This window comes from Hyperoodon ampullatus (assembly GCF_949752795.1).
Source record: "Hyperoodon ampullatus genome assembly, chromosome: 14".
Lineage (NCBI taxonomy): Eukaryota > Metazoa > Chordata > Mammalia > Artiodactyla > Ziphiidae > Hyperoodon > Hyperoodon ampullatus.
The window spans coordinates 58,863,935-58,883,879 of NC_136927.1; the positions used below are offsets into that span (position 1 = coordinate 58,863,935).

Below are 19,945 nucleotides of genomic sequence, written 5' to 3' on the forward strand. Positions count from 1 at the left end.
GGGATATCAGAAATCTGGGCATGTCACTGAAGCTCTGAGGTCATGCTATGGAAGACAATGAGGCCCTACCTCAACCACTCCCTTGGAACTATTGTAGGAGACAGAATCTTGGACTGGATAGATCATGGCTCTGTTTTAGAAGGGCATTTTTATATTAAACATTGTGTTAACATGTCAATAATCACATTCCTACATCTCACAAAGCTATTGGTCCATTTACTCAACAAATACATATAACAACAACCCTCCTCTGGGTTCTCTGCTATTCTAAGTGTGGAGTCACAGTGAGACAGAGTGCCTACCCGCCTCCAGTTCCCAGTCTAGTTCCTTTATGACAAGTGCAGGAGATAATGTGAGTAAAGGCACTTAAAACAGGGCCTGGTATGTAGCAGCGACTTAAGCAGTATTAGCTGCTATTATTTTTGTTATAAAAAATATCACATCACTTTTCTACAGTTCTGAGAGAGATAAATCAATGATATTTTAGAAAAGATAAAATATATTTTGAATGGTCAGGTTCACAGTAACAAAGAAACTTTAAGTCACAAAGGTAAAAGCTTAGTTTATTGGTTGATCAACTGTGTAATAAGCATACTTTTTTTGGGGAAAAGCTCTTCTCTACAAGGTGTTCATCTTAGTTTCTTTCACGTACACTGCAAATATTTTCCAGTTGGTTGTTTGTCTTCTATGTTATTCATTTGTTTACTTTTTATATACTTAAGTAGTAATTTTATGCAGGTAAATCTATATGACATTTTAATCATATTATATGAAAATAATAATTTTGTTCCCTTTCCAAAAGTAACAAAACTTCTTATTTCTCTTTCTCTTAGTGCAGAGTCTAGAATACCCAGAACAAAAGTAAGTGACTATGGGGACAACTTTGTGATTAGAAACATGGTCTGTGAAGACAGAAGTCCTAAGTTTAAAGCCCAGTTTGGTGTCTTTATTGTAACTGTGTGGTGATGGGTAAGTTACTTTGCCTCTCTGAGCCTCAGTTCCTCTATTTGTGAAACAGGACTAATGTCACTAACTATTTTATAGGGTTGTTGTGAGGATTAAATTAGTTAATCTATATAAAACCTCTTACAAAACAGTGCCTACAATTTAGAAATGCTCAAATGTCAGTTCTTAATATGGCTAACTTGTCTGGATTTTATTAGGTACAACCTCTACTATTTTTTCATCATGGGTGATGTTGGTTATCTGGTTATTCTTCAAAGTGTTGAGGAGGTATTATTTTTGAGTTTACTAAGAGTTTTGTTTTTAAGCTAGGAATGAGTGTTAATATCAATAAATGACTAAATGATTACTTGGTCACTACCGAAAATTTAGGTTTTATTTTTTTACCCACTGATATAACATATCCTAGTAGGTTTTCTGGTATGAAATGATCCCTTTTCTACACTGGTAAACTAGACTGCTGCATGTACAGTCATTATACAACTGGTCTTTACTTTTTGGTGCTACATTTCTTAGGTTTTGGTTTCAAGGTTTCTAAGCATAAAATGTATCAGGATTCTTTTAAGCTTCCCACCTTTTCCTTTACCCTGGAACTGTTTATATATTTTGGAAATAATTAATTCTCATAAGCACCCAAGAAGCAATAGACTATTATTATCTCCATAAGCTCATCTCAAATTGAAACTCCCTGGGTCTAATGCCCTTTGTGGAGAGAGTAATATTTTGACCAGTTTTTGATTCCTTCCTTGGTACTAGTTTATATGGCTTCTCACTTTTTTATTACACATTTGGATAACATATTTTTTCAGAATACTGTACTATGTGTTGAGATTTTAAAATATCTTAGTAATAGAGCTATTAAAAAGAAAAAAAAAACCTCTGAATACATTATCCATTGAATTTTTAAAATCATAATAAAGAGGGTGTAACGCTACCTCTATGATAACATTGCCTTTACATGGGTCAGAAAAGGTGTCATGGCCCCCAGGAAGAGACTCATATCCTGAAGCCTATCTTAACCCCATTACTGACACTAACGTTCTATGAACAGTGCTGCATGCTTGTGAATTTTGATTTTAGATATTTCTGTTCTCCTCTAAATCTTGTCTATAGATCATGTTTTATATAGAAAACCAAAGAGCACAAAGTCTAGATCTTAGTGCACTTCTATTTAGCAACTATGCAATAGACATGATGACTAAAAGGCAGAGTAAATACACAAGTGAAAGTTGCAATAAACAGTTTTTGTGTTGTAATTTTTCATCAAGTTTATTTATTTGATTTGCCAATTATAAATATTTGCTGGACTTATTAATATTACTTTTGGAATGGAGCTCTGGAAATAAATCAACACTCATTAATAAATAGAACTCAAGCAAATACTTAATTAGACACACATTTGTCTTTCCTTGAACAATGAGAAACTTTTGATATTTTACTCTCATCCTCATGAAAGGCTCCTGTAAAGGCTCTGCTACTAAGCCTTCAGATCTCCAGCCTGAGTTAAGGAACCAGCTTTTGGTAGGAAGGATAAAGTTGACACCTGTAAGTCAATATGATTATTGGTTTCCTTTTAGAAAGTTAAAACCATGTGGTGCAGAATTAACTATAGCTTATATAGCACTGATTGAAGTCTACTGACCATACATTACTCTCTCTATAGATATATCCATCAATTATCACTAAATAGCAAAACTGACTTGCTTAAGGGAAATACGAAGGAAAAAGCTCTTACAGGGATCCATTAATCTTTAACCACTGAGGCTTACCTCTCTACGTCTGGAAGCCCAACAACTTTGTTTGATCTTCCAAACCACAGCAGCCACCAGGAGCAAAGAGAGGAAACAACTGTGAGAAAGGAAAGTACTGAGTTATTATCCCAACCCCCAGAATCAGCACACTGTCATCCACACCCCATGTCAGGCAGGGAAACAATCCCCCAAATACCAACTCCAAACTCCTTTCTGATGAGTCATCACAACCATGTCCTGGTTCATAGGAAACAAAGTGTGAGAAGACTTTGATAAGCTGGGCTTCCCGACCCAACCACTAGACAATACTGTCTCCACAAGGTACTCTGAGAGGAGAGCCTTGATTCCTGCCGGCCTTTATCAGAATGGTCCATCATGGCTTATCCCAAATAATAAAAACAATTCTATGATAATTATGACAAGTAACAAGCATGCTATTTAATCAAATTAGCAAAAATCTACTGGTAGAGTCTAAAGAAATGAGAAAAGTTAACTATCAAAGTAACAACCAGCTTTTCATAAGGAACAATAAATGTATATGTAGTAATATATATTCAAAGTAAATACCTATTTTTTAAATAAAATAAAACAACTAAATTCAAGCCAACAACTTTCTTAAAAGTATTAGGAGAGACGAAGTCCCAGTGGTCTTATAACTGCAAATGATTTCAATGTTCTCTCAACATTCAATGCCTCTTAAACCAGGCACCGAATAGTTTGAAAAGCTACTCTGACAGCAGAGAGAATGACTGATTTCTGATTAAAAGGACTAATGAGCCTAACAAATAAACCTCTTATAACCGCTAAATAATTTTAAAACTGGCATTTTCACTCATTAACTTGTAAAAGGGGCTTGTTACAGAGTACTGTTCCAGGGTGTTACAAGGAGACACAAGGCTTTCCGCCCCTGTAGTTGGGTACTCTCTTGCTGAGCTCTGTTTTTGCAGGATGGCGTTGGCTTTACGAGAGGCAGCTTCAATGCACAGATCGCTGAAGACAGGCCTCCACAGCTGGCTGGTGACAGGCCCTCTAAGGTGCTAGGAGGACTGAGCTTCTGCCCTTTCAGAAATAGAAATTAAGCCTCCCTCAGCCCATCACTTCCCTAAGAGGCACAGAGTGCAGATCCCTCCACTGGGTCCCCTGACAAAAGACAAGCTCCCCAGGTTATCACTCAGTGGAGAGTCTTCAGTTCCTATCTTGTTGGGCCTCCAGGCTGTCCTGACACTGATGATCCTTCCTCCTTTCTGACAGTTTCTATTTTTCTTTTTATCAGTACTTTATTGAGGCAGGTCCTGTTCTAGGCTCACGGAATACATCAGTGAACAGAACAAAAGACCACTTTTCCCATGGAGTTTATGTTTCAGCAGATGGAGGCAAACAGTAAACAAAATAAGTGAGCAAATTATAGAGCATGTCAGAAGGGAGTAAATACTACACAGATAAAAAGATGGTAAGGGTAAAGAGGTTCAGGAGTGACAGTGGCACTCTAAAGCAGAATGGTCAGAGTGGGTGGGCCTTAATTCTTGAGAAGGTGACATCTGAGCTAAGATATAGAGGATATGTGGAAGGTGGCTTGTGAAGGTCTGCAGAAATGCGCCTGGGCAACCAGGGTCAGCCAGTGCAAAGCCTGAGGCAAAGATGTGCCTGGGATTTCTTGAGGAATCTCAGGAGGCCAGTGTGGCTGTAGTGTGTGTGCGTGTGGGAGTTAGGCCAGGGATAAAGACACAGAGGTAAGAAGAGGGCAGATCACGAAGGCCCGACAGGCATTATAATGGTGTTGGATTTTAATGAGATGAGCCAGTGCAGGTTTTTGAGCAGAGAAGTGTCATGATTTAATTTATGATGAGGAGACCATTAAGGTAGCAATGCAGAAATAGAAAGAACAGGAGTCTAGGTAAGAAATGAGGGTGGCTCAAACCAGGATGGTGGTAGCAGGGGTGTGAAAAGCACTTTGGAATCTGGACCTGACTTGAAGGTCAAGGCAATAGGGTTTCCTGATGGGCTGGATGTAGGGTATAAAAGAGAGAAGTCAGGGTCTGAGGAACTTGCCATCAAACCTGGACAGGGAAGGCTCTGGGGGGAGCAGGTGCGAGACAGCAGAGAGTTTAGTTTTAGACATGTTGAGTTCTGAGACATTTACCTGAAAGCTACGGGGAGATGTTGTGAGCAGACACATAAGCCTGGGGGCTGGCTGCCAGGTCTGGGCTGGAGACAGCATTTGAGAGTCATCAGCATATACATGGTATTTGAAGTAATGAATCTGGATGAGGTCATCAAGGGGATGAATACAAATAGAGGAGAGTGTCTTAGGGGCACCCCAACACTGAGAAGTTGGGGAGAATAGGAAGAAGCAGTAAGGGAGTCTGAGAAGAGTAACCTTCTTAGTCTTTCATGGTTTCTATGCATAATCCTGCTTTTTTCCCCCCATCAGCTTGCTTTCTGGTACTTTTATTCTAATAGATAAACACATGGTGGCAGCAAATCCACATGGAAGAACATGAAACACATGAGTTGGTCAGGATGCTGCTGATGCAGCTGAATACAGGGCTGGTCTCAGAGGCAAGGAGTCTGGTGTCACGTAGAGGCCTCTCTTGGACTACCCTCAACACAGAACTGTGAAAGTGCAGCTCAGAAGGTCTGTGCCCCTTATCCCTGAGGGGATTCTGTCTTCAATGCAGACCTGTTAGAAACACCAACAACCCAGTTCCTTCCGCCTGTTCCAGTTTTTCTGAGAGACACAAACAGCATACCGACACACCATGATTGTTCCTCAAAGCTGATACGTGCATGATTTCTCCAAGGGTAACACAACAATGAAGAATTTACTAGTTATTTCAAAAAAGATGGCACTTGCTGATACCCCTCCCTTCTTTTTTTTCCTACCACTAATCTGGGTACAGGTGGGGCTGTGACTCAGTGTTCATCTTACTGCAGTTCCTCTTATCAATTGTTTTCTATAGTTTTTAATACAAATGTAATTTTTAAAAAAATCATGGAAATTTTCAAACACACACAAAAGAATAGAGACTGATCCAGTGAATCTCTATATGTTCAATACTCAGCCTTGCAATTATTAACATTTTCCTATGGCATTCAAAGATCATTCTTAAAGAAGTGTATTTCTCTCTTTCAACACAGGGACACTGGCCCCAGGCTAAGGGTCTTTCACTTCTTTTCAGCTCTGTACCTAGGAAAAAACAAGAATCCTTTGTCCTTTTTTGTCCTAAACCTGTCCCTGCTTATCAGAGGCTTACACTTTCCTGAGACTATGCTCAGAAATCCATGTCTTGACTCTAGGTCTTTCTTTCCATCTTTTGTATCAATATATATATTTGAAAACTCACAATATTTTCTGAGAGCTCTGTGTTTGGGGATGTTTTTCACCAGCTTAACTGTAATTGTGTAAGTAGAATGATACTTTTGAGAGTGTACTGAACTTTGCTTTTCCTGTCCTTACAAGTCTAGCCTTTCTAAAACTACACATTCGGGACTTCCCTGGTGGCCCAGTGGTTAAGAATCCGCCTTCCAATGAGGGGGACGTGGGTCCAATCCCTGGTCGGGGAACTAAGATCCCACAGGTCGCGAGGCAACTAAGCCCACGCACTGCAACAACTGAGCCCGTGCCACAACTAGAGAGCCCGCATGCCGCAACTAAGACCCAACTAAGCCAAAAATAAAAATAAATAAATAAATAAAATAAAAACCAAAAAAAACCTACATATTCATTTCTTGGCCTGGCCTTGACCTCCCAACCAATCTAAAACAGAGACACTGCTGCTTCTTCCCAAGTTCCTGTGATGTGCACTTCACCATTCTGGTTTGAATTAGATCCAGAGTGGTAGGACCCCATATCACTTCCATCTTCTGGAAGATGAAATGATCAACAGGACATGGATGTGTCAAAATGTCTGCTGTCAATCTGGCAAGGACCTTAGCAGAAGTTCCGATAATTAAAAGTTTTACAAAAACATACCTTGCCAATATCAGGAATTCCCATTACAGTCCCTCCTATTGGTCAGTGCCTCCTATTGGACATCCCCTGCTTCTCCATTTTTTTTTTTTTTTTTTGCGGTACGCGGGCCTCTCACCGTTGTGGCCTCTCCTGTTGCGGAGCACAGGCTCCGGACGCGCAGGCTCAGCGGCCATGGCTCACGGGCCCAGCCGCTCCGTGGCACGTGGGATCCTCCTGGACCAGGGCACGAACCCACGTCCCCTGCATCGGCAGGCGGACTCTCAACCACTGCGCCACCAGGGAAGCCCCCCTGCTTCTCCTTTTTATTCTCACCCAAATGCTATCCTATAAGGCACCTCTAACTCCAGTCACACAGATGCTCAGAGTGTTAAGTCTGTCTCTCCCTCTTCTACTAATAATCATTATCCTGACCACACTACCACATCATTTCCAGATACAAAGCTTTTTCACATGCATCACCTCATTTGATTTTCAGAGAAAGCAAGCAAATGGGTCTTATTATTTCCCTCTTTATAAACACAAGGCTCCTACTGGAGTCTGGGAGAGCATCTCATTAAGACACAAAGAGGGCTTAATAGATTTATCAGGATCTAGAGTTTACTATTCACTGGGCCGAAGGATTTATCAGGATCTACAGTTTACTCTTCACTGTGCCCAAGTCTGGGAGTCCTTTTCTAACTTATCTCACACTGATATTTTCTCATTTGAATCACTGAGCTATCCCCTTCTACCCCCACCCCAACTCTAATTCTCTCTTCTGTATTCTATGAGCTATTCTTCAGAGTGCTTAGGATTATCTGTATACCTTTCCTTCTCTCCTTATGTTTCATGTATATCCTTTTGGACCTGGTTAACTTGCTCTGGGAAAATATTTTCTTCCTCATGCTCATGAAAAGGACTCCATTCTCAGCTAAAAGCTCATCATTTCTACTTCCTAAACAAAATCCAGAAAAACCAAAGTTCTGCATTCTTTTTTTTTTAATATTTAGCAAAAGTCCTTTATTTTATTGTCTTTGAATTCAATGGAAGCTTAGTGGAAATTAAGTTTAATTTTTTAAAATTAATTTTTATTGGAGTATAGTTGCTTTACAATGTTGTGTTAGTTTCTACTGTACAGCAAAGTGAATCAGCTATGCGTATACATATATCCCCTCTTTTTTGATTTTCCTTCCCATTTAGGTCACCACAGAGCACTGAGTAGAGTTCCCTGAGCTATAAAGTAGGTTCTCATTAGATACCAAAGTTCTGCATTCTTTTCCAAAGGTTCCCACGTTCAAAAAAGGGAGAAGTGATGAGAACACCATCTGTCCTTGTTTTCTACACAAGATTCTGTGGTCCCTGATCGATTCTGATGGTCTCATTCAGTCTTCCACCAATCAGCTGAGGTGACTAATCCTCACTGGGTTGGTACTTGGCAGCTGAGTCACCTCACTCTGTACACATGGTCCAAGAATATAACACACCTGCTAATTCGAGCTTCCGAGTTAGCATACGGCCTCTGCATTCCTATCAGCAGCACCACGAGCTTTTTTCCCCTCAGAGAGGTTGGTGTCTATGGTCCCTCACGGCTCTGCGCTTCTCCTGAAGGTCTGCTTTACTTTTCACATATATTGGAGCATGACTCTGTGCTAGATGCTGAAAGTGTGTGTGTATACAGGGGTGAACAAAAGAGACACTGTACCTGCTCTCCCAAAGCTTAGAGTCTCACTGTGGACACATAGTATGCAAGTACAGAACTGTGATAAGTACCGTGATGAAAAATAATACAGTTCCATGGGAGGGTAGAACAAAGGGAGAGAATTTAGTTTGGGAGTTCACTGATGGAATCTTGGAGGAAGTGACACTGTGCCGAAATCTGAAAGGTGAGTGTGGTATAGTAAGAAATATACATATGGTCTTCGTCCCAAGTTCCTGGCACAGGGCTCCCAAAACCCTTGAAATCTCCTATGTGATAGGAGCATCCTCTCTCCTCTTTTTTACACAAATGTTCATAATGGCTTTATTTGTAACAGTCAAAAACTGGAAACAACCCAAATGTCTATCAGGAGGTGAGCAGATAAACAAATTGTGGTTTATTTTTACAGAGAATATTACTCAGCCTTAAAAAGGAAGAAACTATCTTTTAATTTTGATTTTAAAAATCTTTAAAATGTATCTTTACCAGTTTTCTACACAAAGTAATTTATATAATACAGAAGGGTATAAAAAAATGACAGTGGCTTTGAGTCTGAATTAACTTTTTTTTTTTTTTGTGGTACGCGGGCCTCTCACTGTTGTGGTCTCTCCCATTGTGGAGCACAGGCTCCGGATGCGCAGGCTCAGCGGCCATAGCTCACGGGTCCAGCCACTCCGCCGCATGTGGGATCTTCCCGGACCGGGGCACGAACCCGTGTCCCCTGCATCGGCAGGCAGACTCTCAACCACTGCGCCACCAGGGAAGCCCTGAATTCATTATTTTTTATAACACGTTTATGGAGATGTAATTCAGGAGTGTCTTTTCTCCCCTCATGGGAGGGAAGGACCTAAACAGCTTCTGGACGGGGCTGGCCACCAGAAAAACTAATCATGTGATTAAAGGGTTAGACCATTCAGCCCCCCAGCACGCCTCTCCTCCACAGGACGGTAGAGGGACTGAAGATTGAGTTCAATCACCAATGACCAGTGATTTCACCAATCATGCCTACTCAATGAAACTTTGAAAAAATGTGGAATGACGAGGTTTGGGGGACTTTCAGGGTTGGTGAACACATCGATGTGCTGGGAGCGTGTCATGCCCAGAAAGAGCATGGAAGCTCTGTGCTCTCCCTCTTACCCTCATACCTTGCCCAATGCAACTCTGGGCTGTTGAACAACCACTGGGTTGTTCCTGAGTTGTATTCTTTATAATAAACCTGCAATTTTAAGTATAGTGTTTTCCTGAGTTCGGTGAGGCAACAGCAAACTGTTGAATCTGAGAGGGGTCACAGGAACAACCCAAACTTGTATTTGGCCAGGCAGAAGTATGGGTAGCCTTGGGACTCATTTGTGGTTGACATCTGAAGTAGGAGCAGTCTTGTTGGACTGAGCCCTTAACCTGTGGGGTGTGCACTGATTCCACGTGGTTAGTGTCAGAACTGAATTGCAGACAGTCAGTTGATGTCAGAGAATTGGTTTTTGTTTGGAAAAACAAAGCAATGGGTAAAAGTATACAGGTAAAGGGCAAGGAGAAGAGCGTCCCAGAAAGAAGGAAAAGCATGTGCAAATGCCATGAGGTGGGAAGGAGCTTGGTGCTTTCTAAGAAACAGAAGGAGGCTCATGTAATGAGAATGCAGAACAGAGTAGCGTAAGGTGAAGGTGGAGAGATGAACAGAGGCCAGTTCATGCAGGACCCTGGTTTTTATTTTAGATACAATGCAGAGCCATTAGATATGAGATAAGTGGTTAGATACAAACTAATTCATGATTTTAAAGGTCTCCTCTGGACTTTTTGTGGGTTGTAAAGGAGCCAAAATCAACTGAAATAGTCCTGGCAAGATTGTGATGGTTAGGGCTAGGGTGGGGAGTAGACGTAGGGCAGGTTGCTAACTGTAACTGCTGGGATGTGGCGACGGAATGCCTGTTGGGTGTGAAAGGGAAAGAAGTGACTTGGAACCAGCAGCATGATTTGCCAATTAGTGATGTGGGGAAGACTGGTGAGGAAGGATCCAAGAGTTCATTTCTGGGCATGTTATGCTGCAGATGGGGATGGCAGACTTCAACCAGAGAACACAGAGTAAGGAGATGGCCAGGGTCAAATTCTGGAAGAATAGCAACAATGAGAAGTTGAATAGAAAAGATAGTTCAGCAAGGGAGACCAAGAAAGAGCAGCTTCAGGGCAGTATGGACTCACAAAAGGCAAGAAGAGTCTCACTGATGGGGTGATCAGTTGACTGATACTGTTGCAAAGCCAAAAAGATAAGAACTAAAGACTAACTTTTGGATTTAGCAATAGAGATGTGCTAGTTGCCCTCAACAAAAAAAAATTAGATGGGGTGTTGGGATGGAAGCCAGATTAGAGAGAGCTAAAAAGTAAAAAAGGGGCTCCATTTTTAGGGTAGTAAAAATACTCTGATATTATGACAATGGATATGACATTATACATTTGTCCAAACTCCACAGATGTACACCACCACCAAGTGCAAACCCTAAGGTAAACTATGAACTTTGGATGATTATGATGTATCAGTGTAGGTTCATCTTTAGTAAAAAATGTATAATTCTGGCAAGTGATGTTGATAATGGGGGAGGCTATGCATGTGTGGAGGCAGGGGGTATATGAGAAATCTCTGTACCTTCCTCTCAATTTTGCTGTAAACCTAAAATTGCTTTAAACAAATAAAGTCTCTAAAAATTAAAAGGAAGGAAGGAAGAAAGGAAGGAAGGAGGGAGGGGGAGAGGGAGAAAGAGAGAGTGAGTGTATGAGAGAGGGAAAGGAAAGGGGGGGAGAGAGAGAAGGAAGGGAGGGAGGGAGGGACGGAGGGAGGAAGGGAGGAAGGAAGGAAGAAGTCAGTCAGTCAGTCAGTCTAGAGTATATGGACACAAGGAGGGAAGGGGTTCTGGAGAACTGCCCAAGTGCTGGGGGGGAGCTGCATTCAGTGTGGCCACACCAGATGGCTTCTTCCCTCCTCCCTGCTTGTGCTGAGCAATGGAAGAGAGCAAATAAGGCAGTGAGCTCTGGTCCTGGGGCTAGAGAGGCCAGGCAGGATGGATACTCTCTCATACAGAAGACAAACTAACAATATACCTAACCCAGCAGCACACTCTGCCTCCATACTCCATACTCACTGGAGGCTGTGACAGACAGAAATGGCAACCATACAAAGGTAAACACAGAATCTTCAACATAATAAAAAATCAGACATTTTGAGGAAAACCAGCATTGTGAAAGAGAGGTACCAAACAACAACAAACAGCATGTGAGGAGCCAATTACTAATAGCACAAAATAAGACTTCAAAATAAAATTATAACATTTATTAATCTCACAAAGGAACATGAAAGTAAATTGCATTCATAAAATTGAAACAGGCTACAAGGAACATATATTGGAAATAAAATGCAATTGTTAAAATAAAAAAACCTAATCAGATAACTCAGCAAAGGAAATGGACCCAACACTAGACTAAATTAATGAGCTGAGGAGCTCACCTAGAATGTAGTGCAAAGGAAAATGAAAAAGAAATGAGAGTTCAGTTAAGAAATATGGAGGACAGATCCAGAGCTGTACTCATTCATCTACAGAGAAGTCCAGAATGCAAGCAAATGGAATTAAAGGTGAGGAAACAAAGAAATAGAAGACAATGTTGCAAAACTCAAGACTCCAGTCTTCAGACTTTATAAAAGGTCTTCCCCAAGTATCAATTTATTTCTCAGGTCTTTTCTGAGAGAATGACTCTAGGATATAGTTCTGCGTAACAACAACATCCAACAAAGGACAAGACATGGGACGCATTCAATGGTGCAAGAAAAAAACCAGTAGAACTTAAAAAAACTGTTCCTATATTATGTAAAATAATTACAGTCTAGAATTTAAATTCCAAATAACCTCTACCCAGGTGGTGGTCACTGGCTGGTGGTGGGGGAATAATTACAGGGCTCTCTCAGAGCCTTAAAGCCTCCTGCTCTTGCAGGAAAGGGAATCACGAAGCTGTCAGCTGAAGCCATGCTCACATCCTCTCAGTACTTAATGATCTTCTTTTCCATCTGACCTTCTGTGCTTTAGCTTGCATATGGATGGATGTAATACTGCCCCAGCCCCTGAATCCACACAACTTTCAGCTAACTCAGGGGTTTTTAATGACAGCTGAACATAAGAATCACTGGAGAGCCTTTAAAATACCATGATGATAAGGTCCCATACCAGACCAGTGAAATCAGCATCTCTGGGGGCAGGGCCCAGGCTGCTGCTTCATTTTTAAGCTTCTCAGGTGAATTCTAAAGTATAGTTAGTGCTGAGAGTCATACGAGAACTGTTTCAGGCTCTCAGAACCCAATTTAAAACTTGTAGGAGAGGCCTCTAATTAGCCCTGTTCATCTTCGCATGTCAAATTACAGGTTCATTTGTATATGGGCTGCCCTTAAGTGCTAGACTGTTAAATAACTGCATTAAAGTGTGATTATGTGGTATAATAAAAATATGGGTAGGGTGGAGTCCAAGAAGAGGTGGACTATGGGGTGAATGTGCCAGAAGAAGACTTCATAGAGTAGACAGGCTGGGCTCTGAAAGAGTAAGAATATGACAGGTCAGTGGGATCAGGTAAGTACCCCTGAGGCAAATGCAGAGGAGAACTATTTAAGTGTGTCACCCTCCCAAGCCCCGCTGCTCACATGGCCAAAAAGGAAGGGGATGACAACTATCTTGGAGGGACTTATAATTTGGTGGAAGTCACAGTGCAAAGATTCAAGAAATATTGAATTTGCAAGAATATAGGAGGATTCATTGGTTCCACTCTGGAGGAACTGTGGAAGAAGGTTGGTGTCAGTGAGTGAGCATAATAAAAAAATGTTGGGAGGGGTCGGAAAAGATTTTGAGATTTTAATTTTTCTGTGGTTAACATGAGAGAGGGCAATTTCCTTTTGAAATCTATATTTCTGTGGAAAGAAGATACCTCCTTGTGAATGGGAGAAAGTGTAATCACATTTCCAGCATTCCATATTGCTGGCATTGCATCATTTAGGACAGAGCTCCAATGAGCTAAGATGGGCATACTCTGAAAAATAAAATGGAGAGTGAATTCCTGGCCTAGTGGATAGTGTGGCTTTGGAGTTGAGGTAATTAATACCCTGCTTTCGTTCATTGACAAGTTTCTGAAGCCTATCCATATGGAAATATAGTAAAGTTATAATTCAAATAGATTCAAGTTAGATAAAGGAACACCTGAAAAAAAATAACAATAGATTAAATGCTCATGAAGAAAATAGAGGAAAAAACTGACACATCTGCTTGGTGAAAAATACCATAAATGGGGTTAAAAGATGGTCCTAAACTTCATGAAGAAAAACGTGAACATCCCAATAGAAATATGAGCAAAGGATACAAACAGATAATTCAAAACAAGAACTATAAGGTATAAGAGATTAGTAAATATCACTTATAAATAAATACAAATTAAAACAAGGTACCAATGACACCTCCCTGATTGGCAAAATTAAAAATAATGAAAAATAGTTAATGGTAGTAAGAGAAATAGGCAGAAATAGTAAGAGAAAGTACATTCCTGCTGTAGAAGTGTAAATTCATGCAACTGTTCTGAGGGGCTATTTGGTAGTGTTTTTGCATTTTGATATAGCAATTTTAGGATAAAAATTATCTCAGAGGTATCACAGAAAAATGCAAAGACACTGGCGATAAAAATTAAGGATGATTTGGGCTTCCCTGGTGGCACAGTGGTTAAGAATCCGCCTGCCAATGCAGGAGACACGGGTTTGAGCCCTGGTCCGGGAAGATCCCACATGCTTTAAATCTGTGGTTTTTTCGATATTGAGCTGCATGAGCTGTTTGTATATTTTGGAGATTAATCCTTTGTCAGTTGCTTCGCTTGCAAATATTTTCTCTCATTCTGAGGGTTGTCTTTTCATCTTGTTTATGGTTTCCTTTGCCGTGCAAAAGCTTTTAAGTTTCATTAGGTCCCATTTGTTTATTTGTTTTTATTTCCATTTCTCTAGGAGATGGGTCAAAAAGGACACTGGGTAGTGGTAATACCCTAGGGGGAAAAAAACTCTTGTCCTGGGTAGTGGTTACATGAGCATGTTCAATTTGTGATAATTCACTGAGCTAGACATTAATGATTTCTAAGTGTTTCCGTAATTTCATATTATACTTCAATATATTTTTTTAAGAGAGAAGACAGATCCCATACAAGGAGTGGTTATTATAATGGCACTAACCTTCTCAATATTAATACTAGAAACAAGAAGAAACAGCAAAATGCCTTCTCAATACTTTTTTTTTGGCCATGGTGCACAGCATGCGGAATTTCCCCGAACAGGGCTTGAACCCATGCCCCCTGAACTGGAAGCGTGGAATCTTAACCACTGGACCATCAGGGAAGTCTGCGCCTTCTAAATTTTAATGGAAGATGTTTCTAACCTAGAATTCTGTATTCGACTTTTCAATCAAATGTGAGGGTAAAATTAAAACATTTTCAGACAGGGAAGGTCATAGAAAAGTTACCTCCACACGTATCTCTTCTCAGAAACTTCCTGGAGAATGTGCCCCAATATAAGGAGGGAATAAACAGGGAGACAAAGACATGGGATCGAGGAGACAGAGACTTTAATATAAGAGGAAGGCAAAAGAAATTCCCAAGACGACAGTTGTGCAGCAGGCCTCAAAAACAACTAGTGCACTTGGGAGCAGCAGGCTAGGGTTCTAGGGCAGAAATCTCCAAGAGAAACTAAAACCAGGAGAGTACTTGCTTGTGCTTGACCATACTGAGAGATTGTTCAGTTCTGTCGGAGTATAGGGGTAAATCAGGGGTAGCTACATAGAAAACCAAACAATTAAAAACCCCAAATATGGCAAATATTACATTTAGGATAAGCAAAGAGTGATTCCCCCATCCAAAAAATGGAAAAGTATAATTATAGTTCAACTCAGCTGCAAACAGGAGTTTTTATAATTATAGCAACATAAATAGGGACTCCTGATTTAGCCAAACATTGTGATGTAACTATATTACATGAGTGGGAGGAAGGGGAAGTTGTATGTGTTTATAGTGTGTGTGGGGGTCCTGGCGGAGGTAACATAAGATAATAAATCCTTCTACAGTAGGACATCAAAAGATAACTGAATTGAAAAACCAAGAAAGAGTGTAAGCCACTGACATGGATACCTCTAAAGGTTGAACATACTCAAAATCCATTAGGCAGAGCAAAACGTTAGGAAATTATGTTAATTAGGGTAAAACCTAGTGGGATTTGTCAGAAGACTGGGCAAAGAGTGGGTAAATTGAATAAGTTTACCCTATCTGTTCCAGCCATGAAAGAAAGTTATATTGTACCTAACTGCATAATTCCTTGTCTAATGTTGAAAATACTTTATGGTAATAATGACTGTGATATTAAGTGGTGAAATAGAAAGGAATGCAATGCTTTAGATTAAAAAAAAATCAGCACGGGATTTTGAAATATATTGAATATCCATTTTTGCATTTATCTAAATTAAATAATTTTTCTCCTTTGGAAATAAAAAGTATAAGCATGGAGAAGTAAAAAACAATTAAAATAATTTAAATGTGGACAGTGAAGATGGGAAGATGTGGGGCAGGATGCTGTCGCTTTCTCTTTGCACTGTAGCACTTTTTCAATTATGTGTAATAGTATTTTCTTAAAAATAAAATTAAACTGAAAAAAAACCTATAAAAACAAAAGAATCTCAGGGCCTAACAAATCACTTTTAGCTTTAAAACTCTAGATAATCACCTGAAACATCTCGTGAACAAGAAGAAGCATATATGTAGCACACACCAGTAATCATTATTAATTACGTGTTATTTCAACCCCAAATCCTCCCCATATGAAGAGCTAAATTACCTACATTTAGTATAGGGTACATGAAAAGCTGCCTCAAAAAGCCAGAACATACAAACCATATGTCTTCATTTTATCAGATTAGATTGAATTTACAGTATTGTAACTGACATGTAACTTTTCAGGAATACATATAAAGTTAGTTTGATCTGTTGTGCAAACATAGGATTATTCATTTATCTTTTATGGGCTGATAATTAATGAAATTAAGTGCCTGAATCAAAAGAACAGATACAGTTTGTGTAAGTGAAATTACCTGAAGAAGGTCACGAAGAACTGTACCAGGTCCATAAAATTGCTGTGCTGGGAGAAGGCAATCTGTGACAGAAAAACACATAGAGTGATTGGGTTATAAGATAGCACCATTAACTCAACCTTCTCGTTGAAGCAGAAAGACATTAACATTTCAAGAAGAGATTAATGAAATTTTTTCACTTGAGGAAAAGCACCTCATCCCTTTAGTTTTTCTTGCTTAACTGCCACACAAAAGTGATATTCTGAGACTCAACACAAACCCCTACAGTCCCCCTGCTCTTGACACCAGATCTCAGTTTTTAGTCTGACCTCGAAGACTTCTCAGACTCCTGCTAATGACCCCAACTGCAAGCAAGTCAGGTTACTTGCTACCTCCTTGTGCCCTTTTCAAGACAAAATGCTCTCCTTGTTTGCTTCAAATTCCAATTCTTGGATCTACCGTCAGGTGGGCAGCTTCCTTTTGTGCCCTTCATCCCTTTGACACTTAATGTACTCACTTCAAGATAACGTCTTTAAAATAAAACCTTATCCCAAGTTTCACTACACTGAATATCATCTGACAATCAATATAACACCAATTTGAATTTAAATAATTTTATACCAAGAATATTATAAAATCCCTAATGTAGTTCATCAAATCTAAGACACCACTAAAACAGGCATTATTTTGTGTACTATTAAGAAAACACTGCCAGTTACACCATGACACACTGCTTTTAAAATCATTGTAAGATGTATCATGAATTCAGAGATATTAGAGCATGAAAAAATGTGCACCTTAGAATTTATTAGTAAGTATGATAATTGTGTCCTTACTACCCTATGACACACATGGTACTAGCCAGATGTTATGGTGTGTTCTCTGCTTATTTTTAAGGGACCACAGCCCTCCTTGGAGAGAGAATGGTACTATACATGAAACAATTATTGAATAAGATGGTAATTATTGAAATGAAGGCAGTATGACAAGAGTCACGTAAGTAAATGATTAGCGTCTTCTTTTCCTAATCCCACCCTACCTCCCCCCCCCACCTACTCCTGTCAACTCCCATCCTACAGCAATGCAAGGAAAGTGCTACAGCCTAGGCCCCAGTACAGCAACAATTCAGTGCTTTGCACTCCTTTCATAGTCAGACTCACAGAGGCAGGAGAGAGAAGCTTCCACTGCTTTTCTTTTTGATGCTCTTATTTTCTTTTTGACATTTAAATAAAGGTCCAATATTACCTTTTCAGGCCGTAGAATATTATGGGGCATAGAATCTGAAGTTTTTGTATCCTTCCTCTAGCCACCATTTATAACCAGAAATACAAAGATATATAGATTTGATATCATAGACAAGGAGAAACCATATTCTTTGCTTTCCTTCATTTATTATAGTAATCATCCTAAATAAGAAGGCTCCTTGAGAGAAGGAAAACTGCAGAATATGGCTACAGTCCTCACATAAAGGTTTTTAATAAGACTGGGGAAAAACAATTATATAAACGAAGTTACTCAGTCTTGAGGAATGAAGAATCCAGGCTACAAGACATAAAGAAGGAGAAGGAAACAGATTTTAGTGCATCCAATTCTGTTTAGATTTTAATCTTTTAAAACATTAGTATGTCCTCAGTGTTTTAAAGAAATCCATGAGGTGATTTTATACTCACTGTAGGGTGCCAAAAAATTTGGATGCTAATGGCATCTTCTGAAGACGCATCAGGTGTCTGTGTGCCCTGTGCCACATAACACTCCTAAGGACATATGGGATCCCAACCATTAGCCTGATTTCTTGCTAAAGTAGAGCCACACCACATTCACATCCAACTTAAAATCATAAAGAACCTATATAGGGCTTCCCTGGTGTCGCAGTGGTTAAGAATCCGCCTGCCAATGCAGGGGACACGGGTTCGAGCTCTGGTCCAGGAAGATCCCACGTGTCACGGAGCAACTAAGCCCATGAGCCACAATTACTGAGCCTGCGCTCTAGAGCCCAAGAGCCACAACTACTGAGCCCGTGTGCCACAACTACTGAAGCCTAGAGCCCGTGCTCTGCAATGAGAAGCCACCGCAACGAGAAGCTCCTGCTCGCTGCAGCTAGAGAAGGCCCGCGTGCAGAAATGAAGACTCAACGCAGCCAAAAATAAGATATAAATAAATAAATAAATAAATAAATAAATGTATTTTAAAAGAACCTATATAAACTTGCTGCCAGTGTGGCTGGTCCCCAAGACTCACATTACTCTAAAAGTGGTTTTCTTTTGTTGAATGTTTATCAGGTAAGTCTCCAAAGTTACAAGGTTTCAAAGAGAAGCAAAGGTTCTTTTTTTTTCTTCAGAAAATGTCTGGAATTTATATTAGCTATATAATTTTACAGAGCAAGAGCAATAGTTACAAGCTCTTTTCAAATCAAATCCCTGTCTTGGAGTATTTCTGCCAACATTTTTTTGCTACCCTCCCCGTGGAGAAAACCCCTCTGCTACTGTGAAACTCCGACTGACGGTGACAAATGATCGCTCAGCACCATTCAATGAAAAGGTGGCCCTGGAATTCTTCTGGTTCCCTGTTTGGTTCTTGCTACCTTACACAGGACGGGAAGCCTTGCCTTACGTCCTGGGCACTGGGGTGGGTGTAATTAGGAAAAGATAACTGGGTGTGGGAAAGCCAGGTGTGTTGTTTCCTTTAAATAAAGTTTGCTCCACAGCTGGGGCATCTTCACTTCCTCAAGGCAAAACAGCAGATGAACCCAAAGGGGATCAAGACGATGGACAAGAAGATGCCCAGGAAGGTGAAGGAGTCCTCCAGAACCCCGAGCCTGCAGACAGGGCAGCCTCCAACGACAACGATGGAACTGGCAGGGTGCCGGGTGACATTCTGACTGTGGATGTTGTAGACCCTGGGGTGGTGGGTGGGTAACCCTGTGAGGAGGTAGGGGTAGGGCGGTGGCTGGGAGGGCGCCGTAGCGGTGTGGGTTATGCATAAAGTAGCCCTGGCCGCCCTACAGGTTGTAGGCAGGAGGCTGCTCCTGCAGCAGGGGCTTGCGGTTCATGGTGGGCGGCACCCACCACGCCCAGTCTGGTTCCCGCTCGTGCCCCAGCTCCCTTTCGGACTCGGCTCCGGCTCGGACTCACGGGGACTCTCAGACGCCTGGCAGCGGATCTTCCCCAGGGGTGGGTGTGGGGTGAGGAAGTGGGGGTAGAGGAAGATGGCCTGGCCCAAACCTCGAAACCAGGAAGTGGAAGGAAATGAAGGAAATGGAGAGGATGTTTTAGAGTTTTGAAAAGTACAGAGAAATAAGGAATAACTGCACGGTAGGCCTTGGTGAGGCTCTGAAGCACCAGCAATTATTCTGCACCCAAGCCTGTCACATATGGGAGTGAGGACAGCTGCCTTCAAACCTCATGGCCATGGGCCAGGGCACCAGGAGTAGCAGTCAGTGAATGAAAATCTCTGGACTCAGTTAAGCCCTGAGGTT

At 40.8% G+C, this 19,945-nt stretch overlaps 1 protein-coding gene and 1 pseudogene across 2 annotated transcripts in view; both read right to left on the reverse strand.

Moving 5' to 3' along the window:
• ATRN (attractin) overlaps positions 1–19,945 on the reverse strand; it is a gene marked incomplete at both ends in the record, with an annotated part of 171,753 nt that overhangs the window by 12,980 nt on the left and 138,828 nt on the right. The window contains 2 exons of the mRNA XM_079718684.1: positions 2,733–2,811; positions 16,492–16,553. Coding sequence (XP_079574810.1) covers positions 2,733–2,811; positions 16,492–16,553 — 141 coding nt within the window. The remainder of the gene's footprint in view (positions 1–2,732; positions 2,812–16,491; positions 16,554–19,945) is intronic.
• Positions 19,153–19,519, reverse strand: LOC307062558 (membrane protein BRI3-like; annotated as a pseudogene). The gene has a single exon. The product of its transcript is annotated as a membrane protein BRI3-like (transcript).